At 51.6% G+C, this 27,785-nt stretch overlaps 9 protein-coding genes across 9 annotated transcripts; 6 read left to right on the forward strand and 3 right to left on the reverse strand.

Annotated features, from left to right (window-relative positions):
* Positions 1-340: 340 nt before the first annotated feature.
* PV10_06133 (uncharacterized protein) lies at positions 341-7,905 on the reverse strand. The gene has a single exon (XM_016370896.1). The coding sequence runs from the start codon at positions 7,682-7,684 to the stop codon at positions 671-673; it is 7,014 nt and encodes a 2,337-aa protein (XP_016223189.1). The 5' UTR covers positions 7,685-7,905; the 3' UTR covers positions 341-670.
* Positions 7,906-8,515: 610 nt separating this feature from the next.
* PV10_06134 (uncharacterized protein) lies at positions 8,516-9,642 on the forward strand (the record flags this gene model as incomplete). Its single annotated transcript, XM_016370897.1, has 2 exons — positions 8,516-8,535; positions 8,587-9,642. 2 exons carry the CDS (start codon positions 8,516-8,518, stop codon positions 9,605-9,607), a joined length of 1,041 nt encoding a protein of 346 aa, XP_016223190.1. The 3' UTR covers positions 9,608-9,642.
* A 541-nt stretch (positions 9,643-10,183) lies between these two features.
* PV10_06135 (uncharacterized protein) lies at positions 10,184-10,579 on the forward strand (the record flags this gene model as incomplete). Its single annotated transcript, XM_016370898.1, has 1 exon — positions 10,184-10,579. One exon carries the CDS (start codon positions 10,184-10,186, stop codon positions 10,577-10,579), a length of 396 nt encoding a protein of 131 aa, XP_016223191.1.
* Positions 10,580-11,304: 725 nt separating this feature from the next.
* PV10_06136 (uncharacterized protein) lies at positions 11,305-12,168 on the forward strand (the record flags this gene model as incomplete). The annotated part of the gene is made up of 1 exon (XM_016370899.1): positions 11,305-12,168. The coding sequence occupies one exon, from the start codon at positions 11,305-11,307 to the stop codon at positions 12,166-12,168; it is 864 nt and encodes a 287-aa protein (XP_016223192.1).
* A 317-nt stretch (positions 12,169-12,485) lies between these two features.
* PV10_06137 (uncharacterized protein) lies at positions 12,486-15,004 on the reverse strand. Its single transcript, XM_016370900.1, has 3 exons — positions 14,302-15,004; positions 13,795-14,248; positions 12,486-13,742 (listed from the first exon to the last, which is right to left on the reverse strand). Exons 1-3 carry the CDS (start codon positions 14,761-14,763, stop codon positions 12,832-12,834), a joined length of 1,827 nt encoding a protein of 608 aa, XP_016223193.1. The 5' UTR covers positions 14,764-15,004; the 3' UTR covers positions 12,486-12,831.
* Positions 15,005-15,186: 182 nt separating this feature from the next.
* On the forward strand, positions 15,187-18,103 carry PV10_06138 (translation elongation factor G). The gene has a single exon (XM_016370901.1). It carries the CDS (start codon positions 15,325-15,327, stop codon positions 17,998-18,000), a length of 2,676 nt encoding a protein of 891 aa, XP_016223194.1. The 5' UTR covers positions 15,187-15,324; the 3' UTR covers positions 18,001-18,103.
* Positions 18,104-18,286: 183 nt separating this feature from the next.
* Positions 18,287-20,406, forward strand: PV10_06139 (uncharacterized protein). The gene is made up of 4 exons (XM_016370902.1): positions 18,287-18,666; positions 18,753-18,827; positions 18,961-19,731; positions 19,855-20,406. Exons 1-4 carry the CDS (start codon positions 18,619-18,621, stop codon positions 20,185-20,187), a joined length of 1,227 nt encoding a protein of 408 aa, XP_016223195.1. The 5' UTR covers positions 18,287-18,618; the 3' UTR covers positions 20,188-20,406.
* Positions 20,407-20,509: 103 nt separating this feature from the next.
* Positions 20,510-22,713, reverse strand: PV10_06140 (uncharacterized protein). Its single transcript, XM_016370903.1, has one exon. The coding sequence runs from the start codon at positions 22,601-22,603 to the stop codon at positions 20,684-20,686; it is 1,920 nt and encodes a 639-aa protein (XP_016223196.1). The 5' UTR covers positions 22,604-22,713; the 3' UTR covers positions 20,510-20,683.
* Positions 22,714-24,095: 1,382 nt separating this feature from the next.
* PV10_06141 (uncharacterized protein) lies at positions 24,096-25,485 on the forward strand (the record flags this gene model as incomplete). Its single annotated transcript, XM_016370904.1, has 3 exons — positions 24,096-24,946; positions 25,000-25,200; positions 25,250-25,485. Exons 1-3 carry the CDS (start codon positions 24,325-24,327, stop codon positions 25,483-25,485), a joined length of 1,059 nt encoding a protein of 352 aa, XP_016223197.1. The 5' UTR covers positions 24,096-24,324.
* Between the last annotated feature and the right edge of the window lie 2,300 nt (positions 25,486-27,785).

Consider the following 27,785-nt stretch of genomic DNA (forward strand, 5'->3'; position numbering starts at 1 on the left):
GGTGACAGAAGATGTTGATTGGAGTCTGCAGTCCACACACATTGTTGAAGTCAGATCAAATCACACGTGGGGAGTGGATAGAGAGGAGACGAGACAAATGCAGGGCCGAGGGGGCCTTGATGGGGGGGGTTCTTTACCTGGAACGGGGCCGAGCGGCCGCTGGGAGCGCTGAAAGTTCAAGAAACTATAAGCACGAGAAGCCTATTCCTCTGGCCCAGAGGGATACATCCTAAGCTTTCCTAGCCCGAGGCGCCTTATTGAGCCCCCGCCTCCCCTCCACTCAGCCTACGAAGCATATACAGATGGCCAAGGCATAAGGCATCTCTCAACGTCAAGCCTTCACTACCTACTACTACTCCGTATATCCTACACAATGTCTCAACAACTAGGTGTACTCATGAGATTGACAGCGTGGATCACTTCAATCACTGTGTGTTCTTACACTGGTATGCGAATGACTCTCAGATATCAATTGTACAGTATGCCGCAAGACGTCCACGGCTCACCTATCGTGAAGATCTTGCTGAACATTCTTTTGTTGACATTTCCTCTGAATAAAATAGAGGTCTCTCCACTCTTCTCTCATCCGTTGCCCAGATGCTCACTCGCCCATGCAATCTATCAAGACATTCATTGAAGAAAGACTTCCTCGTTCCTTATGCAATGGCAATCAAGGCCCTCTTCTCGGTCGCTTGTTCTCACTCGCAACCCGAGCGCCTCCTCGACCAGGTCGGTCTCCAGGCCTCTCACCTCCCCGTTCTCCTGGCCCACCTGACCCATATGGTCCTGCTTCATCACTTCGTCCATGTTTTCTCGATGCATGCTCTTCCCTTCCGTTCGGAGGGCCAGATCGCGAATAGCCGCCTCCACTTCCACTTCCACTCCCGCCACGCCGGTCATCACCTTCTTGCCGTCCCATGTATCCAGGTCCATGGCCCATTCCCTCGTCTCGTCGTGACATTCTCTCTCCATGTCGATCCTCTTTTCCTTCCCGTCCATCTCCCCTTCCGCCGTGCTCTCGCTCTCCTCGACTCTCATCATGTCGACTAGAGTGGCGAGACGATCTTCTCTCCGACCCTCGATCATCACTGTAATCTGAACGTCGCTCACGTTCGCGTTCGCTTCCATGCCGTGACGGCGTCTGTCGAGATCCAAGGGGCATCTCATTGGGATTCGACCCTGCAAACAGGTCTTGCTGCGCTCCATAGCCATTCGACGGCGGTCCTCCAGGAGGGGGAGGGGGCGGAGGTTGCATCGGTGCTCCAAAAGACCCGCTGTTCTGACGCACTCCACTACCACGTCCTCGACTGGACGAACCAGATCCCGCCTGCGCCAGCGTGTTATTGACAGCTGACAACGCAGTTCGCCCGCCTCGGCTTCCCCGCCCTGCACCACTCTCCACAACCGGAAGACTCGGAGGAGGTCCGCGCGAGGTTGGAGATGGTCCGGAAGGTGCTCCAGCAGGCGGATGGCCTCGTGGGCCAGCGGGCGCATGATTTGGAGGTGGCAATCCTGAAGTCTGATGTTGTCTGGGCCCTTCATTACTCTGGTCAATTTGCATGAGACGAGCCGGATGAACCCCTGATGTGTCAGGTGTACTAGGTGTGCTGGCGGCGTCATTGTATGACCCATTTCGACCATGTCTCCTTGAAGAAGGACCTGTTGGTGTCGGCCGATCATGTTGAGGTGGTGACGATGAACTCTGAGTGTCAACTGCTGGCAAACGTGCTTTCGCTACATTGACAGGCGGTGGTGGCCGGGTACGAGGCCCTGAAGGTACGTCAATTGACTGGGGTCGCTCTGTGTTGGGAGTTCCGGACCCGCGATGGGGTGGCTCCTGCTCTAGTCTCCCATGCTGCATGTCGACTGGAGGTTGTCTAGGAAATCTTGGTTCTCGAGGTTCACGAGCGTCACGAGCATGGTCGCGACCGCCACCCCGAGGGCCCGGATTCAGAGGTGATTGATCAGCAGACATGCTTGGGTGAGGTCCAGCAGTCCGGCCCGGCGCCTCACTTCGGCGTTCAACAGGTCGTTCGTCATTATTGCGCCTTCCTTGTCTTCTCTCCTCGTCTCTTCGTGGTGAGGATGGTCGCGATGATCGTGCACTTCCCTCTTCACGTTGATTGCGAAGAGGTCCACTTGGACGTTGGTCCCCGGGCCCTTCGATTTGAGAAGCGCGCTCGGGATTGATGGATACATTGGCAGATCTCCCAGGCGATTCTCTCCGTTGTGAAGTCGGCTTCTGCGAAGTGATATCTGCAACACTAGGCTCTTCACCTAGAGGTGGACGTGAACGAGGGCCTGATTCTCTTGGTTCTCTTTCAGTTCGGTCCGGGGGTGGGCGAAGAGCAGGTCGGTCTCGCCCTGCTGGTCGACTTCGATCCTGAGCTGCCGCCAATCTGTCGTGATCTCTATCTCGTGGATACCCTCGGTCGTCTCGAAGTCCATGCGGAGGACCATCTTGTCGCTCATATCTCCTGGAAGGCCGTTCGTAGTCTTCGTATGGCGGGGGTTCCAAACCACGATATCCAGGTCTGAGATCCCGCGGAGGATAACCTCTACTGTCTGGTCGGAGATCCTGTCTCGGGTCCGACCCTGATCTAGCCAGATCAGCGCCAGCTCTAACGGATTGTCGAAGTGGTTCTCGATGACCATTTCGACTTTCTGGTACCTCTGGCCGATTGGGTAAATGAGAAGGGGGTCGCTCTGGAGGCGCATGAGATGGCGAAACTCGTCTTGGAAGGTTGTGTGGCTTGGGGAGGTCTTGACGCGTCTGGCGTGAATCTCGACTGCTAGAGGTTTCCACAGTCTGTCTAGAAGGGGTAGAAGCACCGTTGGATGTGGCCGGCTTCGTCACAGGATTGGAACGTTCCGAAGTCGCCTCAGGCTTGGTTGCTTTCCGTTCCTCAGTTTCATTCTTCTCGATACTTGGCCTAGCCTTGGGTGCGCTGTCGACCATGATCGTGTCTTTGACCTCGCCTGTCGGCTCTGTCCCTGTAGCGAGCTTGGGAGTTGACGTCGCACGCTCGACTGCTTTGGCTCTCTCTTGAGTCGGCTTTTGCTCAGGTGCCGTGACCTTCTCTTGACCTTCTCGAAACATGACGGGTGATATCCATACTTTCTCACGCTTGTGCAAGGCACCGAGAAGGGCTTGGGATGACACTTTCAGATCTTCCTTGTCTGACTCCCCTAACTTGTCCACAGCTTTCTGTAACCCAACCCCGTGAGTGTTGACCGAGGGATAAAATCCCGCAACAGCCCGTAGGACAGATATCGCATTTCGAACGTGCATGTACTCTGGAGATGTGAGGCATCTGACCAGAGCATTGAAGAGGCTCGAGTGCCACTTGAAAAGGATGTTGCGGAACTTTTGGTACTCGAGCAAGGTGACCACTTTCCCACTTTCCACCTTCAAGGCGAAACCCGGCAAGTTTTTCTTAACGCCCCATGCTTCTCGCTCATACGTCTGCTTCGAGTTATGCCACCTGCTTAAGTCTTTGAGTAGTTCATTGAGAAATCTTCCTAGGTTGTCGGATTCCTTAGAGGTGCATGTGAAGATCAAGGAGTTTAGTCGTGCTGGTCTGAAGAATACATCGATGAAGCCGAGGGTTCGAAAGTTTGGTGTTCCAGCAGACTGTAGATATTTCAGAAACTTGAAGCTGAAGTATGCGTCCAGCGGCGAGGAGAGGAGTCTGGGCAAGAAGCAGTGTTCCATCAAAGCCATGTTGAGCTCTTCGTTGAGTCGAGCCTTGCCCACGAACCATTGCTCCTTCTCCCGCGCCAGCCTGGCTTTGCTCTCCGCGGAAGCCTTGAGGTGTTGTCTGTTCTCAGCCAGCAACTTATCCATCAGCTCCTGAAGCTCCTTCTTGGCTTGTTCTTTCTTTCGTGTTCCTGCAACGCTGACATCGGTCCGGTCGGCTGAAATTGCTGCAATCTTCTTTTTCTGCCGAGAGATCTCATCTTCGTATGACTTGCCAGGAATAATGATATCATACAGAGATAATTGCCAGAATGTTGAATAGAAGCCTGTACCGATAATATCAGATACTTGTTCAGGGAGATGGCGCTGCACAGTGGACATGACGTTCTTCATTACTGGGTGCCAACAGTCGACGTGGTCTTGCTCAGCTGTTGGAGTTTTGGGTGGAATGTCGAGATCCATGCCGGCGTCGGGTGTACTGACGTTGAGTGGTGTTTCACCGTTTTCGGAATCTTCAGCCTCTCCATCTTCCTCTGAGCTGCCTCCATTCATATTTCCAAGGTCTTGATTCAGAGCATTTGATTCGCCGCTCTCTTCGGCGAGTTGTTCTCGGGTGGCCTTGTCATATTCAATCATCTGTTGGGCCAGGACATTCCGACTGATCCAGAAAGCAACCTCCGGACGAATCTCATAATCAAGAAGCAAACTGGTTACATCCGGGATGGTGTTGCGGAATTCCTCTGGAGATAGATTGTGGCGAAGAAGATCCATATATTGTTCCATCACGCGCTGTACTTCATCATATGTGTTGCCGATTGCTTTAAGAGGCGCAGTGCTGTCGTTGAAGACGCAATCTTGACTCTGTTGCGCCATGGATATCAAGATCTTGGCCGCCAGTCCAGTATCGTGCAACGACTTCATGAGCCTCTCTGACGTCTTTTTGGATTCATGTCGTTGATCCAGGACTTGGAGAATAGTTTGAGATTGAAGAAGTGGCCCACCACCCATGGCCTGCAATTGAGCGTCGTTGTAACTCGTGTCAGTGGTGATGCCGCCCATGGATGCCACGACTTGCTCCAGCATCTTGAGATCAGCGGTGTTGCCTTTGTCGAGTTGCTCAACAACATATTGTAGTACCGGACCCGGTCTCATCATGCCATACCGCTTGTATATTTTGCCGGCAAATTGTGAGAGAGCAATGAGCCACTTGCTGGTAAACATGCCTCCTTCTTGAATGCGTTGTCGACCAGTCCTCGCCATTGAGCTGACTACAGCCCACGTAAGAACGTCGTAGCCAAGATCCGTAAAGTATCGTGCACCTTCAACAAAAACCTCAGAAATACTGTCATACACTTCAATCTGCGGAAGGGCAGTGGTGACGACAACATGAGGGTTGGCAAAGGCAACCTTGGCCAGAGCTCGCGCCATGGGCCTAACGTTTGTATTGGAAATACGCTTGAGAATGTCCCTCGTTTCGGCTTTGGCGAGATCAAATGCGGCCTTGACGTCTGGTTTGCGTGATGTTCGTCCACTTGACCATTCGAGGTAAAGTTGGTAGCGCACGCTGACAGGGAAATTGCTGATGAGCTCGAACACCTCGTTCACAGCACCTGCATTGGATTTTGTCAGGCTCAAAGCGGGTAACAAGATTCGTTTGCTCAAGTCCAGCCAGCGAGCTCGATTTGATTCGCTGCGATCAGTAACAAGACTATGCTTGCCGATTCTTGCCAGCTTGAGGAGTAGACCAGAATCTTGCCCAATTTTGACATCGACTAAAGAGAGTAACGTGTCGCATAGAGTAAAAATGTCATCTACCGATTGACAAACCGGTACATTGTCATTCCATTCATCCCAATAGAATCGGTAATCAACCCCATCGGCGCAATCGCTCTTATCCAGCATTGGCCATCGCAGTGTTTTTCTCTCTGTGGCGTCTTGGACTCTGACTTGTCCTTTCTGGAGGCCTGGGACATCTGTTTCGTAGAGGGGAGCGGCATTCCTTAAGGTTGAGCGCTCTTGCAAAGGTCGAACATCTCCATAGACTTTGCTGAGACAGTGGTGGAGGATGCGGTAGATGTATTCAGGAAGCTCGGGGTAGAGGTCGATGAGCCATGGAAATCGGCCCAGGATGAAGAGAGCTTCTGGTAGAGCGCCGATTGCGAGCAGGCTTTTCAGAAGTAAAACCTTCTGATCTGCTGGCTCGTTGTTGTTTTTGGCATTGGCTGCATCACTTTCGGTCTCCTTTGCCGGTGTGCTGGGTCTTGTGGTCGTCTCTCTAAGACGCGAAGGAATCGGCGCAGCAGTATCATCAACAAGTGCACCGGCCATGGCTAGAGCGTTCTTCATCCCAGCGCCAGGTTTGGCGGCGGCTTCACGCTCGGCTTTCTCTTTCATCTTTTGTTGCTTGAGTTCTTCCATGGCATCGTCTGGTTTCCAGATATGGGGATAGAGATCCTTGAGCGAGATGAAACCAATCTTAATCAGTAGGGCGGACAAGTAGATAAGGTTTTCGGGCAAGATGTCGGAATCGTCTCGAGCAGCTGAGGTCGAGTAGAAACGCAACTTGAAACCGAGCAGTTGAGCTGCATCACAATTTCCAAACGGTGGAGTGGTGCCTGTCTCTCGGATCCAGGCGGCTTGGAGATCATCAGCAGGGGCTTCTGCAGCTCGATCGAGTTGTTCCTGAGAAACGGGAGCTCTCCCAAGAAGGTAGAAGGCCTTGAGTCCTTGCTCCTTGGCCATGGGCCAAAATGCCACGTCCCGTTCAAGGGTTTCAAGCGCAACAAGTTGTCTTTGTTCGTCGGTCAGGTGCCAGTCAGGAGAGCCAGGAAGAGCCCACCGAGGGATTCCGGCGTTTGCACCTAGTTTTTTTGCGGAAGCAGACTGTCGTGGCCACCATGGACTGGCACGCAGGAACTTGACAAAGAATCGGAACTGCTTGACAAGGACAGAACCAAAGACATCGAGAACGACGTCAAGGCTTCGTCCAACGTCTAGATCGAACGCGCCGATCATGGCCTTGACTTTTTCGACAGTATCTTCCACTACCTCTCCTGTAGGAGCCTCATTATTACTGGTGGTGAACAACTCGGTAATGAGCTTAGCGAAGCCTTCAGACTCCTCCCGCATCAAGTTGAAATTTGCTTGGCGGTACAGGAAATTTGTCTGCTTTCGGATGAGAACACGGCTGAAGGTATTTCGGATCAACTCCAGCTTTTCCAACAAGGCCGCGTCAAGTTCGAGCCGGAGCAACTCGGAAGAAATTCCGCTGGCTTGGAGGAATAGAGTGAGGCGATCAACGGGGAGGGAAGGGTTGGCTTCGAAGAAGACCGAAATTGTGTCGAGTAATGCAGCTTCGGCGGTAGTTGGGGTGATCTTGTCGGACGAGGTATCCTGGCTAGGCTCGCTATCAAAGAATGCTTTGACTAAGTCTCCAGCAAGGGATGGTTCAAGTTTGCCATAGATGACGACTTGGACCAGTTCGTGCATGACTGCAGTCAATATTGGGCCATCCTCATCTTGTAATCCCTCTTGCGCATGCCCGAGGACCTTTTGGCTCCCCCCTTGATCCCAGGATTGAAGGACATCTTCAGTAATGTAGACATGGCTGAGCGGTTGCGATGGAGGAGGGGGGGCTGTGAGTCTGATTTTGGGAGGATCAGATGTCGGCGGTGCGATCGAGGTCGGGCCCATGCTGTCGTTGGCACTAGGAGTTGGATTATTGGAGGGTGTGGTTGACTGGGGAGTCTCGCCAGAACTGCTCAAAGGATTGAATGGGAGAGCTCCTCCGCGACCTCCTCGACTTGACCTTCTAGAACCTCGACCTCCGCGACCCTGGTAATCACGGTCATGACCCGAGGGATCGTGGGCGTGTTGGGCAAGGTTGAGATTTTCCGGACGGTGAGGTGAGGGGCGGGTGTTTTGATGTTCATCTGAGTAGGTGCGATCTGGTCTGCTTCTCTTTCTTCCTGCGTAGGGGGGCATCACTCGGATGAAGAGGGTTGCGCGACCTCAACGAGGCTGTGGTGGATTTGAGAGTTGTGTTTCATGGAAAGCAATGCGACATGAGACACGGGAGATTGGGATCGCTGATCACTAGGAGCAGCTGGTAACTCGTAATAAGTTTGGGAGATCCGGCCGGGGGATACTGAAGGGTCGGACTCGCCGTAAAGAAGGGGAGGGTGGAAAAGGACAAGATGTTAGAGGTGATTGTTCACCTTGAAGATTCATTCATCAACATATTCAAGGCAGTCAGTGCCGCATTTGGAAGACTTGTGACACGTGATCTGATCTATCCGGCGCAGCAGTGAATCACCATGTGCAGCATGACTCATCACTGTATCACTTCCATGTTCTTCAGAAAGCCCCCACCCGTGAAAGAAAAGCGACACTAGGCCTGGTAGACGGGGGATGGGCTGCCCGGGAGTTTTAAGCTGCGGGGTATCACATCGCCTAATTGCTTAACTCCAAGTCGCATTGCCGGCGTGGATGTTTCTCACGGGCACTTCCCTACACCCATACAATATTCGATCAAAGGTAGGTGACTGCGAAAAATGATGTTACTTGTAGGTGCTGCTTTGATCCCTGTACTGGACAATGTCACATAATATCCAGGGAGTTTCAATTACCCTTGAAACGAATGGTGTGCAATGTGGGCTACTCAACCTCGTCGCTGCCTGCCATGACGTAGACAAGTAACGTCACCAGGCAGTCAACATGAGTTAAAGGTATTGATTACATCTCCCTTCCACTCGCTTCACTTTCATCACCTCCAGACGTATACCACACTCCTCCTGCACAGTTCGGTGATCCAAAATGCCCCCCAAAGTCTTCATGTGAGTGCAGAAGCTGATCCAACACGTTGATTGGGTTTAACCTGAAAACAGAACAGGAGTTACAGGCTACATCGGTGGCGACTTCTTGCATCTCGTCTCAGAGAAGAAACCTGAGTGGGAAATCACTGCCCTAGTGAGGAACAGCGACAAAGGGGCCAAAGTAGTGGCAGTGTACCCCAAGGTGAGACTGGTATATGGAGATCTCGATGCTGTCGATGTGATTGAGGACACGGCAGCAAACAATGACATTATTTATCACTTTGCCAATTGTGACCATGAGGCCTCGGCAGTCGCCATCGCAAAGGGACTTGGTCGCCGCGACCGTCCTGGCTCTGGATTCTGGATCCATACTTCTGGAACCATGATACTTGCTCATGAAACAATCAGCAAGGCCGAGTGGGGGAACCGCCACGACAAAGTGTACAATGACTGGGACAATGTTGCTGAGTTGACCTCTCAACCAGACCATGCCGCCCACCGCAATGTCGACAAGATAGTATTAGCTGCTGGATCTAACAAGGTCAAGACCGCTATTGTGTGTCCTCCCACCATCTATGGTCCTGGTCGAGGCCCTGACAATCAACGATCGGTCCAAATTTATGGAGCGGCAGAGGGATTCCTGAAGCACCAGAAAGCGTTCAAGATTGGCAAGGGGGAGAATGTGTGGCACTACATTCATGTGCATGATTTGAGCAACCTCTACCTTCTGCTGGGGGAGGCAGCGGCGAACGGAGGACCTCCAGCCACCTGGAACGACCAGGGATATTATCTGGCAGAGAATGGGTCTTTTGTATGGGGTGAGGTGTTGCAGGCCATTGCAAAAATTGCTTACAAGAAGAAGCTCCTCCCTAGCGATGAGCTGGAAAGCTATGGTGGAAATGAGGCTGAAAAGTCGTTTTGGCAATATGCGACAGGGACTGATTCGCAGGGAGTATCGATTCGAGGGAAAAGATTGCTGGGGTGGTCTCCTAGCAAGAGATCCATTCAGGAAGAGTTGTCAGATGCAGTGGACAGCGAAGCGCGGCGTCTCGGACTGATCAAGAGCCATGCTCAAACTGTAGAGGAAGAGTAGGATGAGCTGGGAACGAGGTAATTGAACTGAATGAGGGAATCATTAGTTTTGCTGTCATTTTCCAGCTTATCGAGTCGACAAAACGATGTTAGGGACAAAAAGCGCATCTAGTAGACAAAAGGGGGTTAGGAGACAAATGCCTGCAAATGCAGAAGTTATGATGCATGGACAAACATGCAATTTTCAAGGCGCCTCAATTTCTGCCTTACGATTTTGAGGGAAGGAGGGTAGACGCGCATCCGGAGAAATTGAGAGAGTGCTTGCCGCAAACCGAGACCCTGCACTAAAAGTAGGCCCTGCCCAGATCTTGCCCATCATTGGTTGTCAACCCTTATGTAGCGGGCTGCATTTAGTAGTGCCTTGGCACCCTAACTTTCCACATTCGGAGATCCCACGTCACTAGCGTTTTGCTCGTGGATCGTGTATTCCGTAGTAACCTTGCTTCAACCTCACCCCTTCTACCTCACCCACCCACCGTCAAAATTCATCCAATCCCACTTTAATAGCATCAATATGATCCAAGGAGGCTGCGCCTGTGGGCGTATCAAATATGAGGCCTCCACTAGTCCTCATAGCATGACTGCGTGCCATTGCAAAACATGCCAGAAGATCTCGGGCGGTCCATTCCTGGGGTTTGCGGGTCTTAAGGCTTCAGACCTCAAATGGTCCCAACAGCCCGATATGTGGTCGATTAGCGACATTGCAGAACGCGGGTTCTGTAAGGTCTGTGGCTCGGCTATGTCCATGAAATATGCCTTTGGTGGAGGCAAGATAGGTGTCACTTTGGGCACCATTACGGCTGCCGACCCTCCGCTTCCACCCATCAAAGACCATATCTTCCTTGCAGAAAAGGCATCCTGGTTCGTACTGCCTGATGATGGCGCTGCGAGGGAAGACGACTTTGGTGGGGACTGGCGGGAGAGGATTGCTCGGTGGAGGGAGCAACACAAACAAGAGGATAGGTCCTCATAGTGACGGTGACAAAGTGACTCTCCCAGGGGAGTCAGAAACAGGGAACCATGGGAATCCTTATGATTTCAGAAATTCTGGTCGACGTTTGTGCCACACCGCCTTCGGTCACTACTCAGAAGGCTCAAAATTGTCACGAAAATGGCGCTAGAAGGCTCAGAACAGTTACGAAAATGGCGCTAGCAGTCACAGTGACGACCTGGCAGTTACTGCCAACCGATCTGATCTCTGGACAAGAAAACTCGCTGCTAGAAGAGCCTCAACCTATTTCAATCTCTCTTTTTCACAAATCAAACCCACAAATCACCAGAAAACAACAAAAACACCAGCAACAACAACAACAGCAACAACTTTGCTATCAAACAATTGTTTGGCTCAAACAAAGCTACATAGCAACGTGAGTCCTCCTCCCAAATTCCCCTTGCTCTATATAACCTGGAGATACCTTCATGACAAAGGCCTCACCAAGACCATCTCATCCGTTGCCCACCCTCAGCAACACCTGGTGAGGATCTCTTGATGAGGGCTTCATCAAGAGGTCCTCCATCTCCATCTCTTGGTCTCTCGGATATAAATAGGGATATTTCCGCTAACAACGCCGCTCACAGGACTCCAACAGCAAGCACAACGCTCTCTTGTCCTTCTCCCTCGTTCGAGTAAGTCTATTGCCTCCAATATCACTCATCTCCTGTTAACTAACACAAGGTCTCTTGAATTCAGCCAACAAAATGTCGAACGTTCCCCGATCCTTCGTCTCCTCTTCCGCTTCCGCCCCTCCCGCACGCGAGGTGGCTTCAGCAGGGTCCTCCGCCCCTGTTGGAGCACCTAGTGGCCCTCGTGCAATGCGCGAGGGACCACCTCGCGGAGCACCCCTCGGGCCTCGTGCCCTTTCTTCCATGCCGGCCACTCGGCCCGGTCCCTCTTCTTCTTCTTCTTCTTCTTCTTCTTCTTCTTCTCTTCTCCGCCCCCAGTCGCAGGTCACTGCACTGGGTGGCAACAACAACAGCAACCGAGGGCAAGCTACGCCAGAAGTAGCCACCGGTAAGGGCAGTGTCAAACACTTGACCTGTCACTTTTGGCGGACCTCAGGCACCTGTAAAAAGGGTGTTTCCTGCGGTTACGCCCACTGGGATACGGGCAAGGATGCACAAGTCCCTGTAAGGCTATATCCCAATGCCCCTGCTTTGGCGGGGAGAAACCTGGAGGCAGAAGCCGCCAGGTTGCGGAGGGATGCGGCCGCCGGTGCGATGGCAGCACGCCAGAGTGCTGTCACAGGTGGGCGCCAGGGGCGCGTTGAGGAAGACCGGGAGCGCCAGCGTCAACCCGTGCCAATGACACCTGGCCCAGTGGTCGCCAATAGGCAACCACAGGGACAGGTGTTGGGAGCACAGCGGGATTGGCGCCCGGCTGCCGTGACCCGGTCGTTGTTGGGAGAGGGTGGTGCTGGTGGTGCTGGTGGTGCGGGCGTCGGTGCGGGCGCTAGTCAGGTCTCCATGAAGGAGCCTGGCTTGGAAGATTACCCTGAGACGGTCCAGGGTGTGCTCCGGTCCATGGACCCGGAGATTTGCAGAGACTTTACACGTCGTGGCTAATTTGGCCTCGGCGGACTGAGTCCGAGCATCTCTCTCTCTATCCATCGGACGGAGTGCATGGCTGGAGCCGTGGGAGTGAGCGTGGGCGTGGGCGTGAGCGTGGTCGTGGTCATGGGAGAGGCGGCGTGTACATCATCAGGACACCAGAGGCCGCATGTACGATTACAACACCAGAAATGGCCAGGGAAAAAGGCCCAGAGACCAAAGGGAAAACAGAACCCGAGGGTCATGACATGACATGACATGAGACATGACGAGGAACGACAGGAATGACAGGAACAACCTGAACAACAGGAATGAAAGACACGCTTGACGCTATGATTTGCTTTTCTGTGCTTTGCTTTGTTTTGTTTCAATGTGCAATTGTGATTCCAGAATCTCTCTCGGTCTTTCTATGAATGCTTCGCATCGTCAACAATTCACCCACCCACTCGCCTGATCAGAATCAATTAAAGCGACTTCCTTCAAATCACCATTCCTGTGTTATAGATGCAGTGGTTGTACCAAACAAAGTCAGGTACTTGTGTTGTGGCCGTTGGAGGTGAGATATTGGCGATTAAGATAATATGGCTTGGAACACTCGCCTCAACAGCTCCAACCCTTCGTCCTCCTCGATCTTCAGACAACCAAATCTCTAATTTCCAATCATGGATCTCTTTCCTTTCAGAATGTGCTTTGAGCCAATCGACTTGCGGCGTTTCTAGCATCGACGCGATCATCATCTTCATTCTCTTTGACGCTGCTCAGACTAGCGCCAGTTCCACTTCTTGGGCGTCCTGCACCAGCTGCACCTTGACCGGCACCCGCGCCTTCGCCGTTGCCAGCATTAACACCATCTTCATTTCCCTCGGCGATAATGCCCGGCCCAAAGCTACCACTCATAGACCGCGTCAAGGCTTCGCGCGATCGTGCCACGCCAGACCAGGCGTCGCCCTTGGCACCTTGACTGCTGGCGAGGCTGACACGGCGTACCGCAGGGTGACTCTCCCTTCCAAGTCGGGAAAGTCCCCCACTGGCGTCAATGGCTCGAATGTCCGGTCTGACCGACTCGAGAGTGGCGAGAGTTCGCCGTTCGAATTCGATTTGTCGTAGGACATAGTCCCGGAGTGACATGGTAAATTCATTGCTGGTACGATCGAACCAGCGTCGTTTCTCGAGGAGGAGATTCGCGGTCACGCGTTGAGTCTTGGAGCGCAGGTAGTTTTCTTGGCTTGAGGCTTCATCTAGTGCGGAAATGGCCTCATCGACTTTCTCACGTTTGACGCTTGAGCTGGACTTGAGACGGTGGACCGCAGATTCCTTGGATTTTCGACTGGCCTCGGCTTGGAGAAGTTCACGAAGAAGGATGTGTCGGTTGGTAAGGGTTTCTTTGACGATGAAGGCGTCTGAAGAATGATAGGAGAGAGAGTCGCCTAGAGCAGTGGCTTCGGCGGTTCCTTGGGCGGCATGGTAGTCTCCGGTGGTTTGAATGATACGGCCTAATTTGCGATAGGCGGTGGAGAGGCCAGGGTGGGTTTCCTGGACGTGCATTTGGCCGAGCTTCTCTCCGAGAGAAGACTCTGCAAGGCCAAGAGCTAGAGGAGATGGTCAGAGATGAATGGAAAAAGGAGGTGAAATGTGACATACCTCGTCGTGCCTTGACTACTCGTTCTAGTTTCTGTCCTGTATCGAGGGCACCAAGGTAGAAGAGCTTCACAACAGGGCGTGCCTCGTGAAGTTCGGGGGTATCATCCGGGGGAGGTGCAAACTGTTTCAAGACCTTCCTCCGTACTCCAGTTGCTGGTTGTTTCATTCTCACCACAGGTGAATACCCGAAATCGCTTTCAACGAAGAAGATCATCTCCTCATCGCGCATAAGCACATCATTACTGCAAACCACATTCAACCATCGTTGTATCGAATTCTTGACCCGGACTTCATCCTCGTCTGTCCCTGCGCCCGCGGATGTCAACGCAGGGGGCACAGATGGCACTAATGCTTCCGGGTTCGAGGAGATAAGATGGTCGGCCAATTTAAGGAATTCAGCATGTGTCCGTCGGACGTCGCGAAACTGCGTGGTTCGAAACTTGGGAAGATTCGTCTGGAGAAAGATTAGTCTGAGAGCATGAAGAGATGCGATATGTTGCAACTTACATGGACATCAAATCGTATGATTGGGTCCTTCCGGCCCTGTCTTTCCAGGGCCGTCACCTTGGCTTGTAATTTGTATTGGGGCACAGGTCTTTGTGGCTTGGTACTGTGATATCTAGCAGCTTGAGGGCGTGGCTGTTGTCCACCTGAATACTGTTGCCCCTGGGTCGAAGTTTGGGCTTCTTGCGCAGGTACTGGTGCCTGCTGAGGGGGGGCTTGTTGGTAAGGATTTGGCTGGGTGACAGCCGGACCGACTAGAGTCGTCGAGTCGCTAATTTCGCTAGCATTGGCCGGAAAAGAGGTTTCCGGACTACTGTCTCCGGACTGGGAATACGAGTGTCCTCGAATGGGGGCGGGAGAATCGGCGGGACTGGCAAAGGATCTGTCGGCTCGTGGAGAGGATGAACCCCATGGTGATTGGCCGTGCAGCGCGTCGGTGTCGCTGGAAACCGTTGAATAATCCATTACAGGTGTCTGTGGGGTGTAGGCACTCAAGTTCTGCCTGCTTAGATAGACGTTGGTCTCAGTAGAGCAAGTGGGACATAACTGCTTCTACTATGTCGATTGAGGGAGGCTGCGACTTGAGACAGACAAGCTTGTCCGAGGATGGCGACCAGTTGCAGCTGGTTCGTAAATTCGAGTGACAGAACAGCAACCTCACTCAAATGTCATGCACAGTGAGTAGATGTCAGTGGATCGACATTCGCAAGCAAGCGGAGTAGCGATGTTACCTGTTGATGCTCCGCGCGGACGTTGGATTCTGGCTTGGCAAACCATACCCGCTGAGAACCTAAATTCCACCGTATATATCTGTACTCAAAGATGTAATGATTCTCTGTACAATTTCTTGGCATCTCGCCATGTCGTCCGACGACAAATTCGACATTTCTTATCACGAGATCTTATGTTCAACTCTTATTACCTGTCGCTCATTGTTTCTTTGCATGCGAGTTCTTTCAAGCTAGATCTTTCTGGTTCACGAAATCGTCTTAGCGGAGTTTGGGTATCAACCAAACATTTCTGGGAATGGTAATGATCTATGGCTGGGCCAGACACTCCACTCTGAATTTTATTCACTTTTCTCGAACCTTTTGTCGCCGATCTTCTCCTCTACCGAAGAGGAGCTTCTCAATATGCACCACGCTGAGGAATAACTCTCAATCAGTTACCCACGATCACCATGACCACCGAACAAGGAACATCGGAATTATCGCTCACATCGATGCTGGGAAGACGACCACGACAGAGCGTATGCTCTACTATAGTGGTCATACTCGCCGCATAGGTGATGTTGACGAAGGTTCAACTGTCACAGATTTCTTGCCAGCGGAGAGAGCCCGTGGGATTACGATTCAATCAGCAGCGATCACCTTTGAATGGCCGCCTGTTGACGCCTGTGCTTCGCATAGTGGTGATACTGATCACCACAGGCAGCCCCGGTCTCGGTTCTCTCACAATGTCAACCTCATCGACACACCGGGCCATGCCGACTTTACTTTTGAGGTCCGGAGATCACTCAGGATTCTAGACGGTGCCGTCTGTATCCTCGATGGGGTGGCCGGTGTAGAAGCGCAGACTGAACAAGTGTGGACTCAGGCGGGTGATTGGAAAATCCCTCGAATCGCATTCGTCAACAAGCTAGACCGGGATGGCGCGGCTTTTGGTCGAACTGTCCGGGAAATTGGCTCTCGTCTCGCTGGGTGGCCTGCACTGTGTCAGATTCCATGGTTCGAAGGAGGAAAGGGTCGCTTCACAGGTATCTGTGATGTCATCAACCTGGAAGGTCTCCTGTATCCGCATGGCGGAGACGGAAAAAAAATCGAACGAGTTCCACTTTCGAGGTTGGACAAGGAGTATCCCGAGATGGGGGCAGAGCTGAAACGAGCACGAGCAGCTCTCGTCGAGCTTCTTAGTGAGCATGATGAAGAGCTGGTCGAGGCTTTCTTCGAAATGGAAGAAGACCACCTGGCAATCACTCCGGCCCAGATTCTGGACAGTCTACGGAGAAACTTACTTTCGAACGAGAGCACCATCATTCCGGTGTTCGCAGGAGCCAGTTTCCGCAATATCGGAGTTCAGCCTTTGTTGGACGCGGTGAACAATCTTCTGCCTAGCCCTAAAGAGAGACCGGACCCCGAAGTGAGCTTGGGGGCAGCTCGAGGAGGACTGTCGCAGTTGATAAAAGGTGAGCTTGCGATGGAGGAAGCTGGCAACACAAAGAAGCGGCAATCACAGTCGTCCTTGATGGCAATTGGGAACGCTTTGGAGGGTTGTGCTCTAGCGTTCAAGGTGGTCAACGACGCACGAAAAGGTGTACTAGTTTATATCCGGGTTTACTCTGGATCGATCGACCGGAACGCACTGCTGTACAACACAAACTTGCAAAACTCGGAACGAGCGACGATCTTGTACCGAATGTATGCATCAGAAGCATTACCAGTCCAGTCATTAAAAGCGGGCGAAATTGGAGTCATCGCAGGGTCCAAGTTTGCTCGAACAGGAGACACATTGATTTCGTATGCTGGGAACAAAGCCACTCCTCCAGCGCCGTTGAACCAGCTACAGCTCCGACCAATCCACGTGCCACCTCCAGTCTTTTTCGCAGCGTTGGAGCCAAATAGCTTGAGGGAAGAGAAAGAGATGCACGAAAAGTTGGCGCTCCTGCTTCGAGAAGATCCCAGTCTGCAAGTGAGCCAAGATGAAGACACTGGGCAGACATTGATCAGTGGGATGGGAGAGCTACATCTTGAGATTGCATATGACAGATTGGTGCACGATATGAAAGCTAAGGCGCGGATGGGCAAGATTGCTATTGGATATCGAGAATCACTCCCTCACGCATCGAAAAGTGTGACCAAAATGTTGGAAGGGGATCGCGCAGGAGCCAAGGGACGAGGAGGCTGTGAGGTTGTGGTTGAACCGTGGTCTAGTGCCCCTGAAGTCGATTCGGAGATGGAGTCTCGCATGACACATGAGCAAGATGGCAACTTGATTGTGGTGGAAGCACCTTCACTGGACAAGCGAGGCCGACCACTTGACGCGGACAATGCCAGTCTTCCCACCAATCTGACCCTTCCGGAAATCCAAACGGCATACGTCAACGGTGTTCTTGCAGCATTGAGTCGAGGTCCGTCGTATTCATTTCCAGTTCGAAATACCAAAGTGACAGTAACGCTGCGGCCAGAAGCGCATCTCTTTGGCGGCGAGACAACCTATGCATCGCTAACATCGGCAGCACGGCTTGCAACCATTGCTGCCTTCAGGGAGGCCACGAAAGACACACCTAGTTTCCTGATGGAGCCGGTTATGAATGTTGACATTAGTGTGGATGAGTCGAGTATGGGAGCCATCATCCAGGACATTTCTTCCAGTCGAGGGGGACAGATCCTTTCGCTCGGAGACAATGAAGAACATGAGGCAAGCTCTGACACGGGACGAAAGGTCATCGATGTCAGCAAGATCTATGCACCCAAAGATCCCTTTGAATCCGGATCGTCGGGAGCAGGGCAACAAACTCAAGTCAACCCCCAGAGAACAGTCAAGGCCAGGGTACCTTTGAAGGAGATGGTGGGCTATCTCAAACACCTTCGGAGCATGACAGGCGGTCGTGGCACATTTGTGATGAATGTGGATCGATTCGAAAAGGTCTGTGGGCAGAGGGAGAAGATGTTGATTACTGAGTTGAGGGGTGAGAGTATGTGAGTTGAGATGATGGTGAGGATGGGTGGTTGTCGTAATCAAGTGATGGAGGACATGTACAACAAGGACCTAGGTTGTCACCAATTGTATTAACATTATCATCAAGAAACTCTAAGAATGAAATAATTCTATATCATATTGACAAGTCAGATGCAAATCATGTGTATCCGTATGATCTACAACCAAAGCCAAAGATCGACATGGCATCCATACTCCGTATTCCATCGTTGGTGGAGGTTTAATCGCTCGGGGCCTCAAAGGCTTATTTTCTTCTTTGTTGTGTCCACCTGGAGTCGAGAACCTGACACTTTGGATCTCTGCTTCTAGCCCCCGTCCCTTTTTTATCTCTCTTGTACATTTCATGGTTTTCTGTCAAGTATTACTTTCACAAGAACGGTCCTCTCTTTCACACTGACGCGCTATCACACAATCTGTCTGGAGAAGACGCTACAGGGGTCACCATTGGAGGGCGATTAATCTCCACCAACATTCACCCTTGTGCCCTTTTAGTATTCTTACACGATATCCTTATATTTACTCGACACCCTCACCACTCTTCCTCCTCCTCCCATCCTCCTCGACTCCTCTCTACCTCCCTCCACACCACCCACCGCCACCATCATGGCCTCCAAGGCGATGTGGGAGGTCGACCCCGAGACTCGTACTAAGGTAAGAGAAGAAACCCAAACACCCACCGCTACCCCTCCTTGTCCAGACAAAGAATCATGTACTAACATATTTGTTGTTCGATGTAGTTGGCACAGTTGGGTAAAAAGGAGGGCGCAGGTAACGACAAATGCTGTGACTGCGGCGCACCTTCACCGCAATGGGTGAGTTCCTATATTCCTTGTCTCCTGTCAACATGACCTTTCGAGTCGTCAATCCCCTCCTATCACATTCACCCTCCAGAATCTTGTCCTCTCATACATCTGACTAACCACTAAACCCTCTAATCCTCCACAGGCATCCCCCAAATTCTCCACCTTTATCTGCCTACAATGCGCCGGCGTGCACCGCGGACTAGGTGTGCACGTGTCCTTCGTACGGTCCATCAGCATGGACGCGTTCAAACAAGCCGAGATCCTACGAATGCAATACGGAGGCAACCGAGCATGGCAGGATTTCTACAACTCACACGCAGCTATCCCCTTTGACGAGGCGACTATCAAGGAGCGATACGACGGCGACATCGGCGAGGAGTGGAAAGAGAGACTCTCAGCCAAAGTCGAGGACCGTGAATTTGACCAAGCAGCATTTGAAAAGGAGAGGGAAGAAACCAAGAAGAGAATAGCAGAAAAGGCAGCAGCACAAACTCAAGGAACCTCAGGATCAAGAAGCGCCACACCCAGCGGAACAGGGAGAAACGCCATCGGACCTAGATCGACCTCGGCGATGGGCAATGGAAGCAGGACGCAGAGTCCTGCGCCCCCGGGAGCAAAAGGAGGGAGAATCACTGCGGAGCAAAAGTCTCAGAATGAGGCATACTTCTCGCGTATGGGAGAGGCCAACGCCAGCAGACCGGACAATCTCCCTCCTAGTCAAGGTGGTAAATATGCTGGGTTTGGCAGTGCACCGCCAGAGCCCTCACAGGGAAGTGGTGGATTGCCAACGGCAGACGAATTCTCTCAGAACCCTATCGGCGCCTTGACGAAAGGATTCGGTTGGTTTTCTGCAACCGTCAGCAAACAGGCAAAGGCTGTGAATGATTCGTATATCCAGCCGACGGCGAAAAATGTAAGTTCCCCTTGTACCTTGGGGGTTTTTCCCCAGTACCTGCAGGTCCTTTTTCAGCCCTTCAGGCAGTCTGGACCTAGTCTCATAAGATCCCATAACACTAAACCCAATGGATTCATATAGATCGCATCCACCGACTTCGCTGCCCAAGCACGAAATGCCGCTCTCGCCGCAGGACAAGGAATCCAAACCGGAGCCAAAGGAGCCGCGGATCAATTCAACCGCTTCGTCGAAGGTCAAGACGAACAAGCGGCCAAATCGGCCGCACGCCGTACCAAGGTTGAGCCAGAGAAAAAGGATTTCTGGGACAGTTTCGGTGTGCCTGATGAATCGTCATCGGCGTCAAAACCGAGCAGCAGTATTGGTACAAGTGCGATGAAGAAGATGAATCATGTTCAGGCGAATCCGCCGCTGAAGAATAAGAATAAGGAGGATGGGTGGGGGGATGATTGGTGATGATTGAGGGGTTCGTTCGGTCTATATCTATAGATGGGCTGGGTGGACGATGTACATGTCTATATATGCATATTAGTATATGGATATTGGATATTGGAAACAAAACGAGTAGATGAGTGGATGATTGGATATGATGAACAAGTGTGATTGATATGCGTGGGGACATAGTTATCTATTAGATACCTAGTACTTTGTATGGATGAGATACGAATAAACATACCTACCCAGATCGTTTTCATCAATAGCATACACGTTTCACTGAAAAATAAGCATCTTAGTACCTTTCAGAATCAAGAGGGCAAAGAGGGTAATATAACTTCCCCTTTTTGTACCTCTCACCTCAAGATCGGCCGTTGTTCAAGTTATCTGCTCAAGCTATCATAATCATACATGTCCACCCACTCAAAGCAAAGAGCTTTTTAAATCTTGTATTCGTACAGGACATAGCAGCCATCATTCCTCTCCGTCCAAATCACTCTCTTCTTTTTCCTGCACTTCATCTCCCACCGCCTCTCCAAGAATCACCACCCCGACCACGGTATCCCCCTCCACCTCCCCCTCCAAACCGTCCGCCTCTATATCCCGTCAATCGATCCTGACCTTTCTTACCACGTCCAAATTCCGGCCCCTTATCCACCCAATCTTCTCTTCCATTACTAGTCCGTTCCAAACTATATCGTTTCATATCCGCTTCTCCACTTCGACCCATATCTTTCAGGTCCAGGAGTAATTCTCTTCTTGCCTGGGCTATTTCTTCAGATACTGGTTTATAGTACAGTTTCGGTTTGGCGGTAGTGGAGGGGAAGAGGTCGTCGAGAGCTTTGAAGCCGATGCCGATTGATTTTCTTGGTCCGGTTGGCGGGGCAGGTGGTGCTGCTGGACGACCGTGATCTTCCGAGCGACGGTCTTCGCGCGGGGGACGTATTTCGCGGTCTGGATGTGTGGAATGGGATAAAGAATCTTTTCTTCCGTAGTCGGCGGATGGGCGAGAGGGGATGGATGAGTGGGGTGGACCTCGGGAACCGACTTCTTCGAAGATGGCTTCAACTCCGTCGGGACCGTTTTCGTAGATGACTTCGAAGCGACGGTTGGGTGTACGGCCTCCGAAATTGCTTGATCCGGTTTCCTCTTCGATCCAGGATTCGATTTTGTCGTCAGGAACGAAGTCCACGAATAGGGGTTCGCGCATCGGTTCATCAGGGAACCGTGTTTCGTGCATCGCTGTTCTGACCCGCGATGCGGCGGCGATGGATGTGAATGAGATGAATGCATGGGTTCGAATGAGGTCGACAAAGTATTTGGTGATAGGGTCGGCGTCTGAAGTGTCGGATCGAGATTGGGCTAGCTTGGCTATGTGCGCACGAAGTGTGGGAACATGGAGTGGTCGTTTGAAATTCCGGATGTAGAGGGAGCATGTTGCTGGATGGATGGCAGGGGTTACGTCTCGTTCCTGAGATGGAGAGTCTTGTCTTTGAGGAGGCTCTGATGATTTATCCACGCTCGCAGAGGCTGCCGCCCCTTCGCCGTCATGTGGTAATTTTGTTTGAGGCCCACGATTGCTGGCGCCTTCAGAATCTGTTTCGATCTTCGCATTTTCTTGAACGTCGCTCAACCTGAATCTCTTGCGCGTGACTTCTTCAGAGCTTGGGACAGGGCTATGACTGCGTTTTCGTCGGTTTTTTTGGTCGTCGGATACTCCACTGGGCTCGTTTGGCAGAGAAGGCACTGTAGGGTCATCCGAAATTGTCTGCGGCTGCTGATTGTCATCTGCCGGTTCACCTTTTGGCTCAATTGGCTGAACCTCCGATGACTCTGCGCTCTCTGATTTATTTTCCAACTCCTCTGCTGTAACTGCGACAGTAGGCTCGGTAGGGGTCGGCTCGGGTGATGGTTCGGTCTGCTTTTCGTCCGGAGGTAATGTTGGAATAGTTTGCTCGTGGGTTTGTGGTTGCAACTCGGCCTCAGGAGAAGTCTGGCCACTTCTTGGGTCTTCTGGCTTGGGTATGGGTGTTGTCTTCCCTTGCGCATCACTTGAGTCGCTTTCACTAGGTTTAATGTCTCGTTGGTCGGTGGTGTCTTCTTCGGGCTGCGCAGGCTGTACTTCCTCAACTACCGATGCGCCAGGGTCCGCAGAATTCTCCAAGACAGAAGGGTCTGGCTCTTGGGTATTGGTTTCGGTCGTTGGAATCTGGTCGTCGGTCGTGTGCCCATTGGCTTGTTGGGAAGTTTTGTCACCTTCTTCAACTTGAGCCTCCTCAACTCCAGCGTCAGTGTCGCCGCCATTGTTTTCTGCCGCCTCATATTCCTGCAGTCTGTCAATGTAGTGCTGCTTGAGTTTCAACCCGGTAAGAGGAATGTCGCGGGCTTTGCATTCTTCCTTGAGGTTGACAACGGTCAACTTGCTCCAGTCCGTCATTTTGGCAAAATCGAGTATGTCATTCAAAGAAAAGGTTGGAGAGTCAATCGCATATCTGCGAAGAAAGGGATCTGTCGTCTGCCATTAAAAGGAACGAAAAGACATGGGGCCATCACAAAGCACAGACACTCTGGCCAAAGTCTCAGTCGAAATTGACAACTCAAAGTCCGCTGACGCGCCTTCGTCATTGCATTTGGTGGTACTATGATGCACCGTTGAGTCATAGTGAAAGTGCAATTAACGATTGAATAATCTACCGTTCTGAATGGCTCAAGTTCACGTGACATTTACAGGCCTTTGTAACTCGTTCCTTCCAGTTTTGGGCTCTTACCACCAGAAGTTTACATGTTTGGGCACCATGGCGCCTTCCTCTGTACAGACGACAAACAACGTATCTTATTTCAACATCCGCAAAACTAATAGCAGGGATTTGTCTCTCTTCGTAGCCTTTACTGTCCCAGTAGGATGCCACAGGCTGCTCCTTTCCAGCTCCCTTCAAGGCCTTCCACCTGGTTGACCAGTGGCCACCAGGTCTGAGAACCCGTGGCTGCATGGTCGATCACTTTTCATCCTTTGTGCCTCTCATTGTTGAACTTTCATCTCACATATCTCGTCTGAAATTGAGTCACTCTCCTCGAAACACACAAGATTCGAAATGCCTAAAAGCCGTGGTTTGGTTCTCCCCTGGACTTGGGCAATCTTGAACTTGCCTCCGTTCGGCATTTTCGCCTATTCATGCACCTTTTACTTGTTCTTGCACTACAATATTGGGACTCCAAAGGTTTGAGGTGCCCATGTTCATTCGCTGACCTTCTACGCATAAACCACATACAGAGTAGTGCAAATTTCATGATTCATGCCACCCGAGAAACCATCATGCAATGACCTCCAGTGGGGAAAACAGCCTGCTTCATCTTGATACGCCCCAATATTTGCTGGTTGGTCTCTCTAGCGCTGGCCCCTCGTGGAAACCGGCAACAACGCTCCCAAGCGAAAACTCTTCCTGAGTCGAGCGACTTTGCTGTATTCAGCCTGTTCCACGATTTATGTGGGGTCGGCTAACTTCTCCTCCGAAGCTGATCCGAGATGTTTCGACCATGGATCAGGGGCCCAAGATTTCTTTTCAGGCCCTAGCACACCACGTGAAACTAACGTCAGACGTTGGATGCATCAAGCAGCTACAATCTGATGATACATTTCAGTTCGCCGTCACATCTGTCCTCAGTTGATTTTGTCGTGGTCCCTAGTCATTCACTATCTTGGGACACCAGAATCCGCATTGAGGCCATTTTATGACGCCACTTGTCGACTTCGTCCTCTACAACCCTGGCCACTTTCCTAACTATCTATGCGGAGCATTGGCAGGACTGTGTCGACTAGTCTTCGACAGACTCGCCTCCAGATGTTAATCGCATCTCGGCTAAATCTGTTGAGCAAAATATCTGATGGCTCTAATTATGCGGAGCGGCAAAGCGACCCAGCAAACGGGTAGCTGCCGAATATGATGGATCGAAGATATAAGAAGACTTGACGCTTCCCATTCTTACCATCTCCTCTCCCATCCTCAATCTGCATTTTCATAGCCATCCTACCGCGGGTCGGTCTCTCATTCCTGTTTCTTTCGCGAGCTAGTCTCTCTTTCTCTTCAACTTCTGTCCAACTCGCAATTTCGGTCTTTACTTCAACTTTCTCGTGCATTCAACATCCCAACAACATCCAACATGTATTCTCGAACAGCTGCTCTTGCTCTGCTTATTGCCGTCGCGCAAGCTCGCTTCGGCCAAGAACAAGTCCCCATCCCCGCCATCGCTGCCGTCCAGGGAGGTGTCAGTGGAGCCGCCCAAACCATTGCTGGTGCGGCCGTCAGCGATCTTCTTGCTGGCACCAATGCCTGCGACAAGCTTGCACGTGGAGACCAAATCCTTGCCGAGCTAGGAACCGGAGCTGATGCTGTTGCCGCTGCCATTGGCATCGTTGCCGCAGAGAAGAACGTCAACCCCTTCGCTCAGACAGTACCTACCATTTGCAGCGATCCTGCTCTTCCTGCCAACCCGTTGCTTCGAGGAATTACCCCTCTGATCGACCCTGACTTCGATGGTGCCGCTGCTGTCAATGCCCTGTCGGCTCAAACCAAAGCCAACCCGCTCAATGCTGCCGGCAAGAGCGTTGCCGACCTGCTGATTGATAGCGGATTCACCAACTTCATTTCCCAGTCCTCTAGCGGCGCCACTGTTCAACCTGTTGCAGGTGGAAACGCTGGAGCTGGAGCTGGCGCCGCCACCTCGGTGGCTGTCGTGGATCCCCCTGCTGCAACTGCCTGCGAGGCAGTAACTGTTACCATAAGTATGCAACTCAACCCATTTTTGAAAACGACTAGTCACTGACATGAGAAAAAGCTGCTGGTGCTGCTGCCACTGCAACCGCAACCGCTGGAGCTGGAGCTGGAGCCGGAAACGGAGCCGCTGGTGTCGACTTTGGTCTTTGTGTGCCAACCATGAAGTTTGAAGGTGGTTTGGGAGGTCGACCGGCCACCGAATTCACCTTCCTACCAATTGACCCCCTGGTCGCTCAGGGTCAACAGGAAGCTTTGAACCCTAGTATGTGATCAATCCCATGGAAGTGAACAAGTAAACTAACCGACTTTAGACATCATCACCAACCGAATCTGCGATCAGCTCACCAATGTTTGCAACGCCAACCAGGCCGCCAAGGACCTTTGCAAGAGTGCTCAAGCTCAGATCCTGGCTCTGGGTACCCGAGACAAGAGCACTGCCGACACCTGGAACACCTTACTTGGATTCAACGGCGCCGTGACCAACCCCTCAGGCGGCCCCGCTGAGCCCCCCGCCAAAATGAGAGTGGTGCGATCCGCAAGAAACTAAGGGATCTTGGATGTCATCCCTTGAATGTGAGACGTTAAAAAGACCAATTGTGCAAGACGCGATTGGAGAGGACGTGAAAGAGAAACCAGTGGCGGAAGGAGGCAGCTTTCCGTGCACGAGATGGACATAAGCTCGTGTCTGCTGTGCTCTCAACAGCAGATACATCGTGCGACCATTCAAGTCGTTGCCACGGCACGTGCATGGCGACTTAAACTACTAAGCTGTCGGTGGAAGAGTAGCGCTGGAGATGGAGATGGAAATGTCCAGTGACGTGAAAGGAGGAGAGGGGAGGAGAGTGTGGAGGACGCGAAGAGGTTTTCCTTTTCGCAGTGAGGGCCAACAAACCCTAAAAAAGGCACGGAAAAGCCCAGTTTTGAGGGAGGAAGACCCTCAGCGTCGTTCCTGGTATGACTCTGAGGGCCGGTCTAACGTGTCGAGGATCGGACAGTACTCAACTCGTGGTCTGCCATCTTTCATTTCTTCGGCCAACCATGTATTTTTTTGACATGTGTGCATGTATACACATCAATAGCATAGCATACGCATAAGCATACGCATACGATATACACATTTGTTCCTACGATCTATCGTCGGATCGTATCGTGTTACAAAAAGTACCTAGCATCCGAAAATGGGAAATGGGAGATGGACAAAAAGGAGTTTCATAATCCATGTCTCTGTTGCTACCGTGCACGCTTCATAGACCCCTTTCAAAACTTACCATAGTAGGCATTCTTGTGCACATCAAACAGTAAATAATCGTTTTTTGAAACCAAATTTGTCACTCTTCCTGTTTATGCCCGTACCCAAAGTAGGTAGATGTCGATCTTCATTTCCAGTTAGGGCACGTGGGTCAGATTAAACCGTTTGTATCGTCAATAAATGCCGTATACATCATTTCTGCCAACCCTCATTCTCCCTCAAGAGACATGTCCTTGTCTCACGACTGACGGGTCTTCTGAATCCAGGCAATGGCCTCGAGAAGGTATGGGACCTAAATAAGTGGAGAGAAGCCAGTTAGCTAGTAGCCCGATGATCGAAAGGAGTTGCTGAGTGATATGATAGGGGGACAGGGAGGGCTTACGAATTTCTGAGGGTCTTCGGTGGCGGGAAAGTGGCCGAGTCCCTTCATTCGAGAATCATTCATCACACCATGATACTGACAACTGTCGCTGCCAGCGGTGTGTAGAAAGACAATTTCCTCGCCTTTTGAATGACTGCAGCACTTTTGGTAACACGGATGCGGCTGAAGCCGTCAGTACGTTGTGCCGAGGGGATTTGGGGAAGACTAATAATTGTTGCTGATCCCCGGAGGATAGCCAACTGATCGGTCTTCGGAAGTTGCACCCTGTCCTTAGACTGGTAACAGCGGAATAATTCACAGACGTATGTGGATTCTCAGAGAGGACGCACTGAAAGCACGTAGATGCCCAGATGATTTCTGCACCGATGCCGAGGAGGAGAAATCGAACGAGATCATTTTATCGAATCACACGATGTCGACGTTGGCATCTCTTGGCGCAATGCATGGCCTTGAAACTTGGAAGGTGCCAGTCACACCTGAGTCTGTAAGGTTGTGCCTGCCTCAATCCATCAAGTCATCTAGAACGAGGCAAGAACGCGTAAGCTGGAATCAAGATTCAAGGTCGCTCCTGCTTCAGACCCTTGTACGCGTACCTTTTCTCAACCGCAGGCTGCACAACCAACACCCAGGCGTCGGTGGTGTTGATAGTCATCAAGAGACGCCAGACCTTTATCGATTCACCCGTGTGATCAAATGGGCACACATTATCCCATTGCCTGCCCTCTTCTGAGCCCTCTCAGGATAGTCGAGTCGAGTCGAGTCCAGCGGGCAAGGCAACAGGATCATCAGTTCATTGGCCTAGCGAAGTCTATCGCCCCGAATGGATTTCGGTACGACTGAAGACGCACATTGCTGCACATTGCATCACAGATTTCCTGTCTATTGATGAGCATTGAGTCCCTCAATGGTTTTCAAGGTCAATATGGATGACATCATCCAGATTGGATTGCAAGCATTGAAATGGGCAAGTTCCACGTTCTTCAACTTGTCGCGGTGGTTGTTACCAGTCATCAAGACTCATGAGAGAGCCCCAAAGATTGGACATGATTCATCGAAAACAGTAATGGTTGGAAATTCAGTTGGGACTTTCCCCGGCCGCTGAGGTTGCATATAAGGTCATGTCAGAAGGCGAGGGGCCGACTGAATTTATATGGGTTTTGTTGTATGTTTGCCTCATTGTTTTATGAACTAACAGACGGAAACAACACACTACAAT

This window comes from Exophiala mesophila, assembly GCF_000836275.1.
Source record: "Exophiala mesophila strain CBS 40295 unplaced genomic scaffold supercont1.4, whole genome shotgun sequence".
NCBI lineage: Eukaryota > Fungi > Ascomycota > Eurotiomycetes > Chaetothyriales > Herpotrichiellaceae > Exophiala > Exophiala mesophila.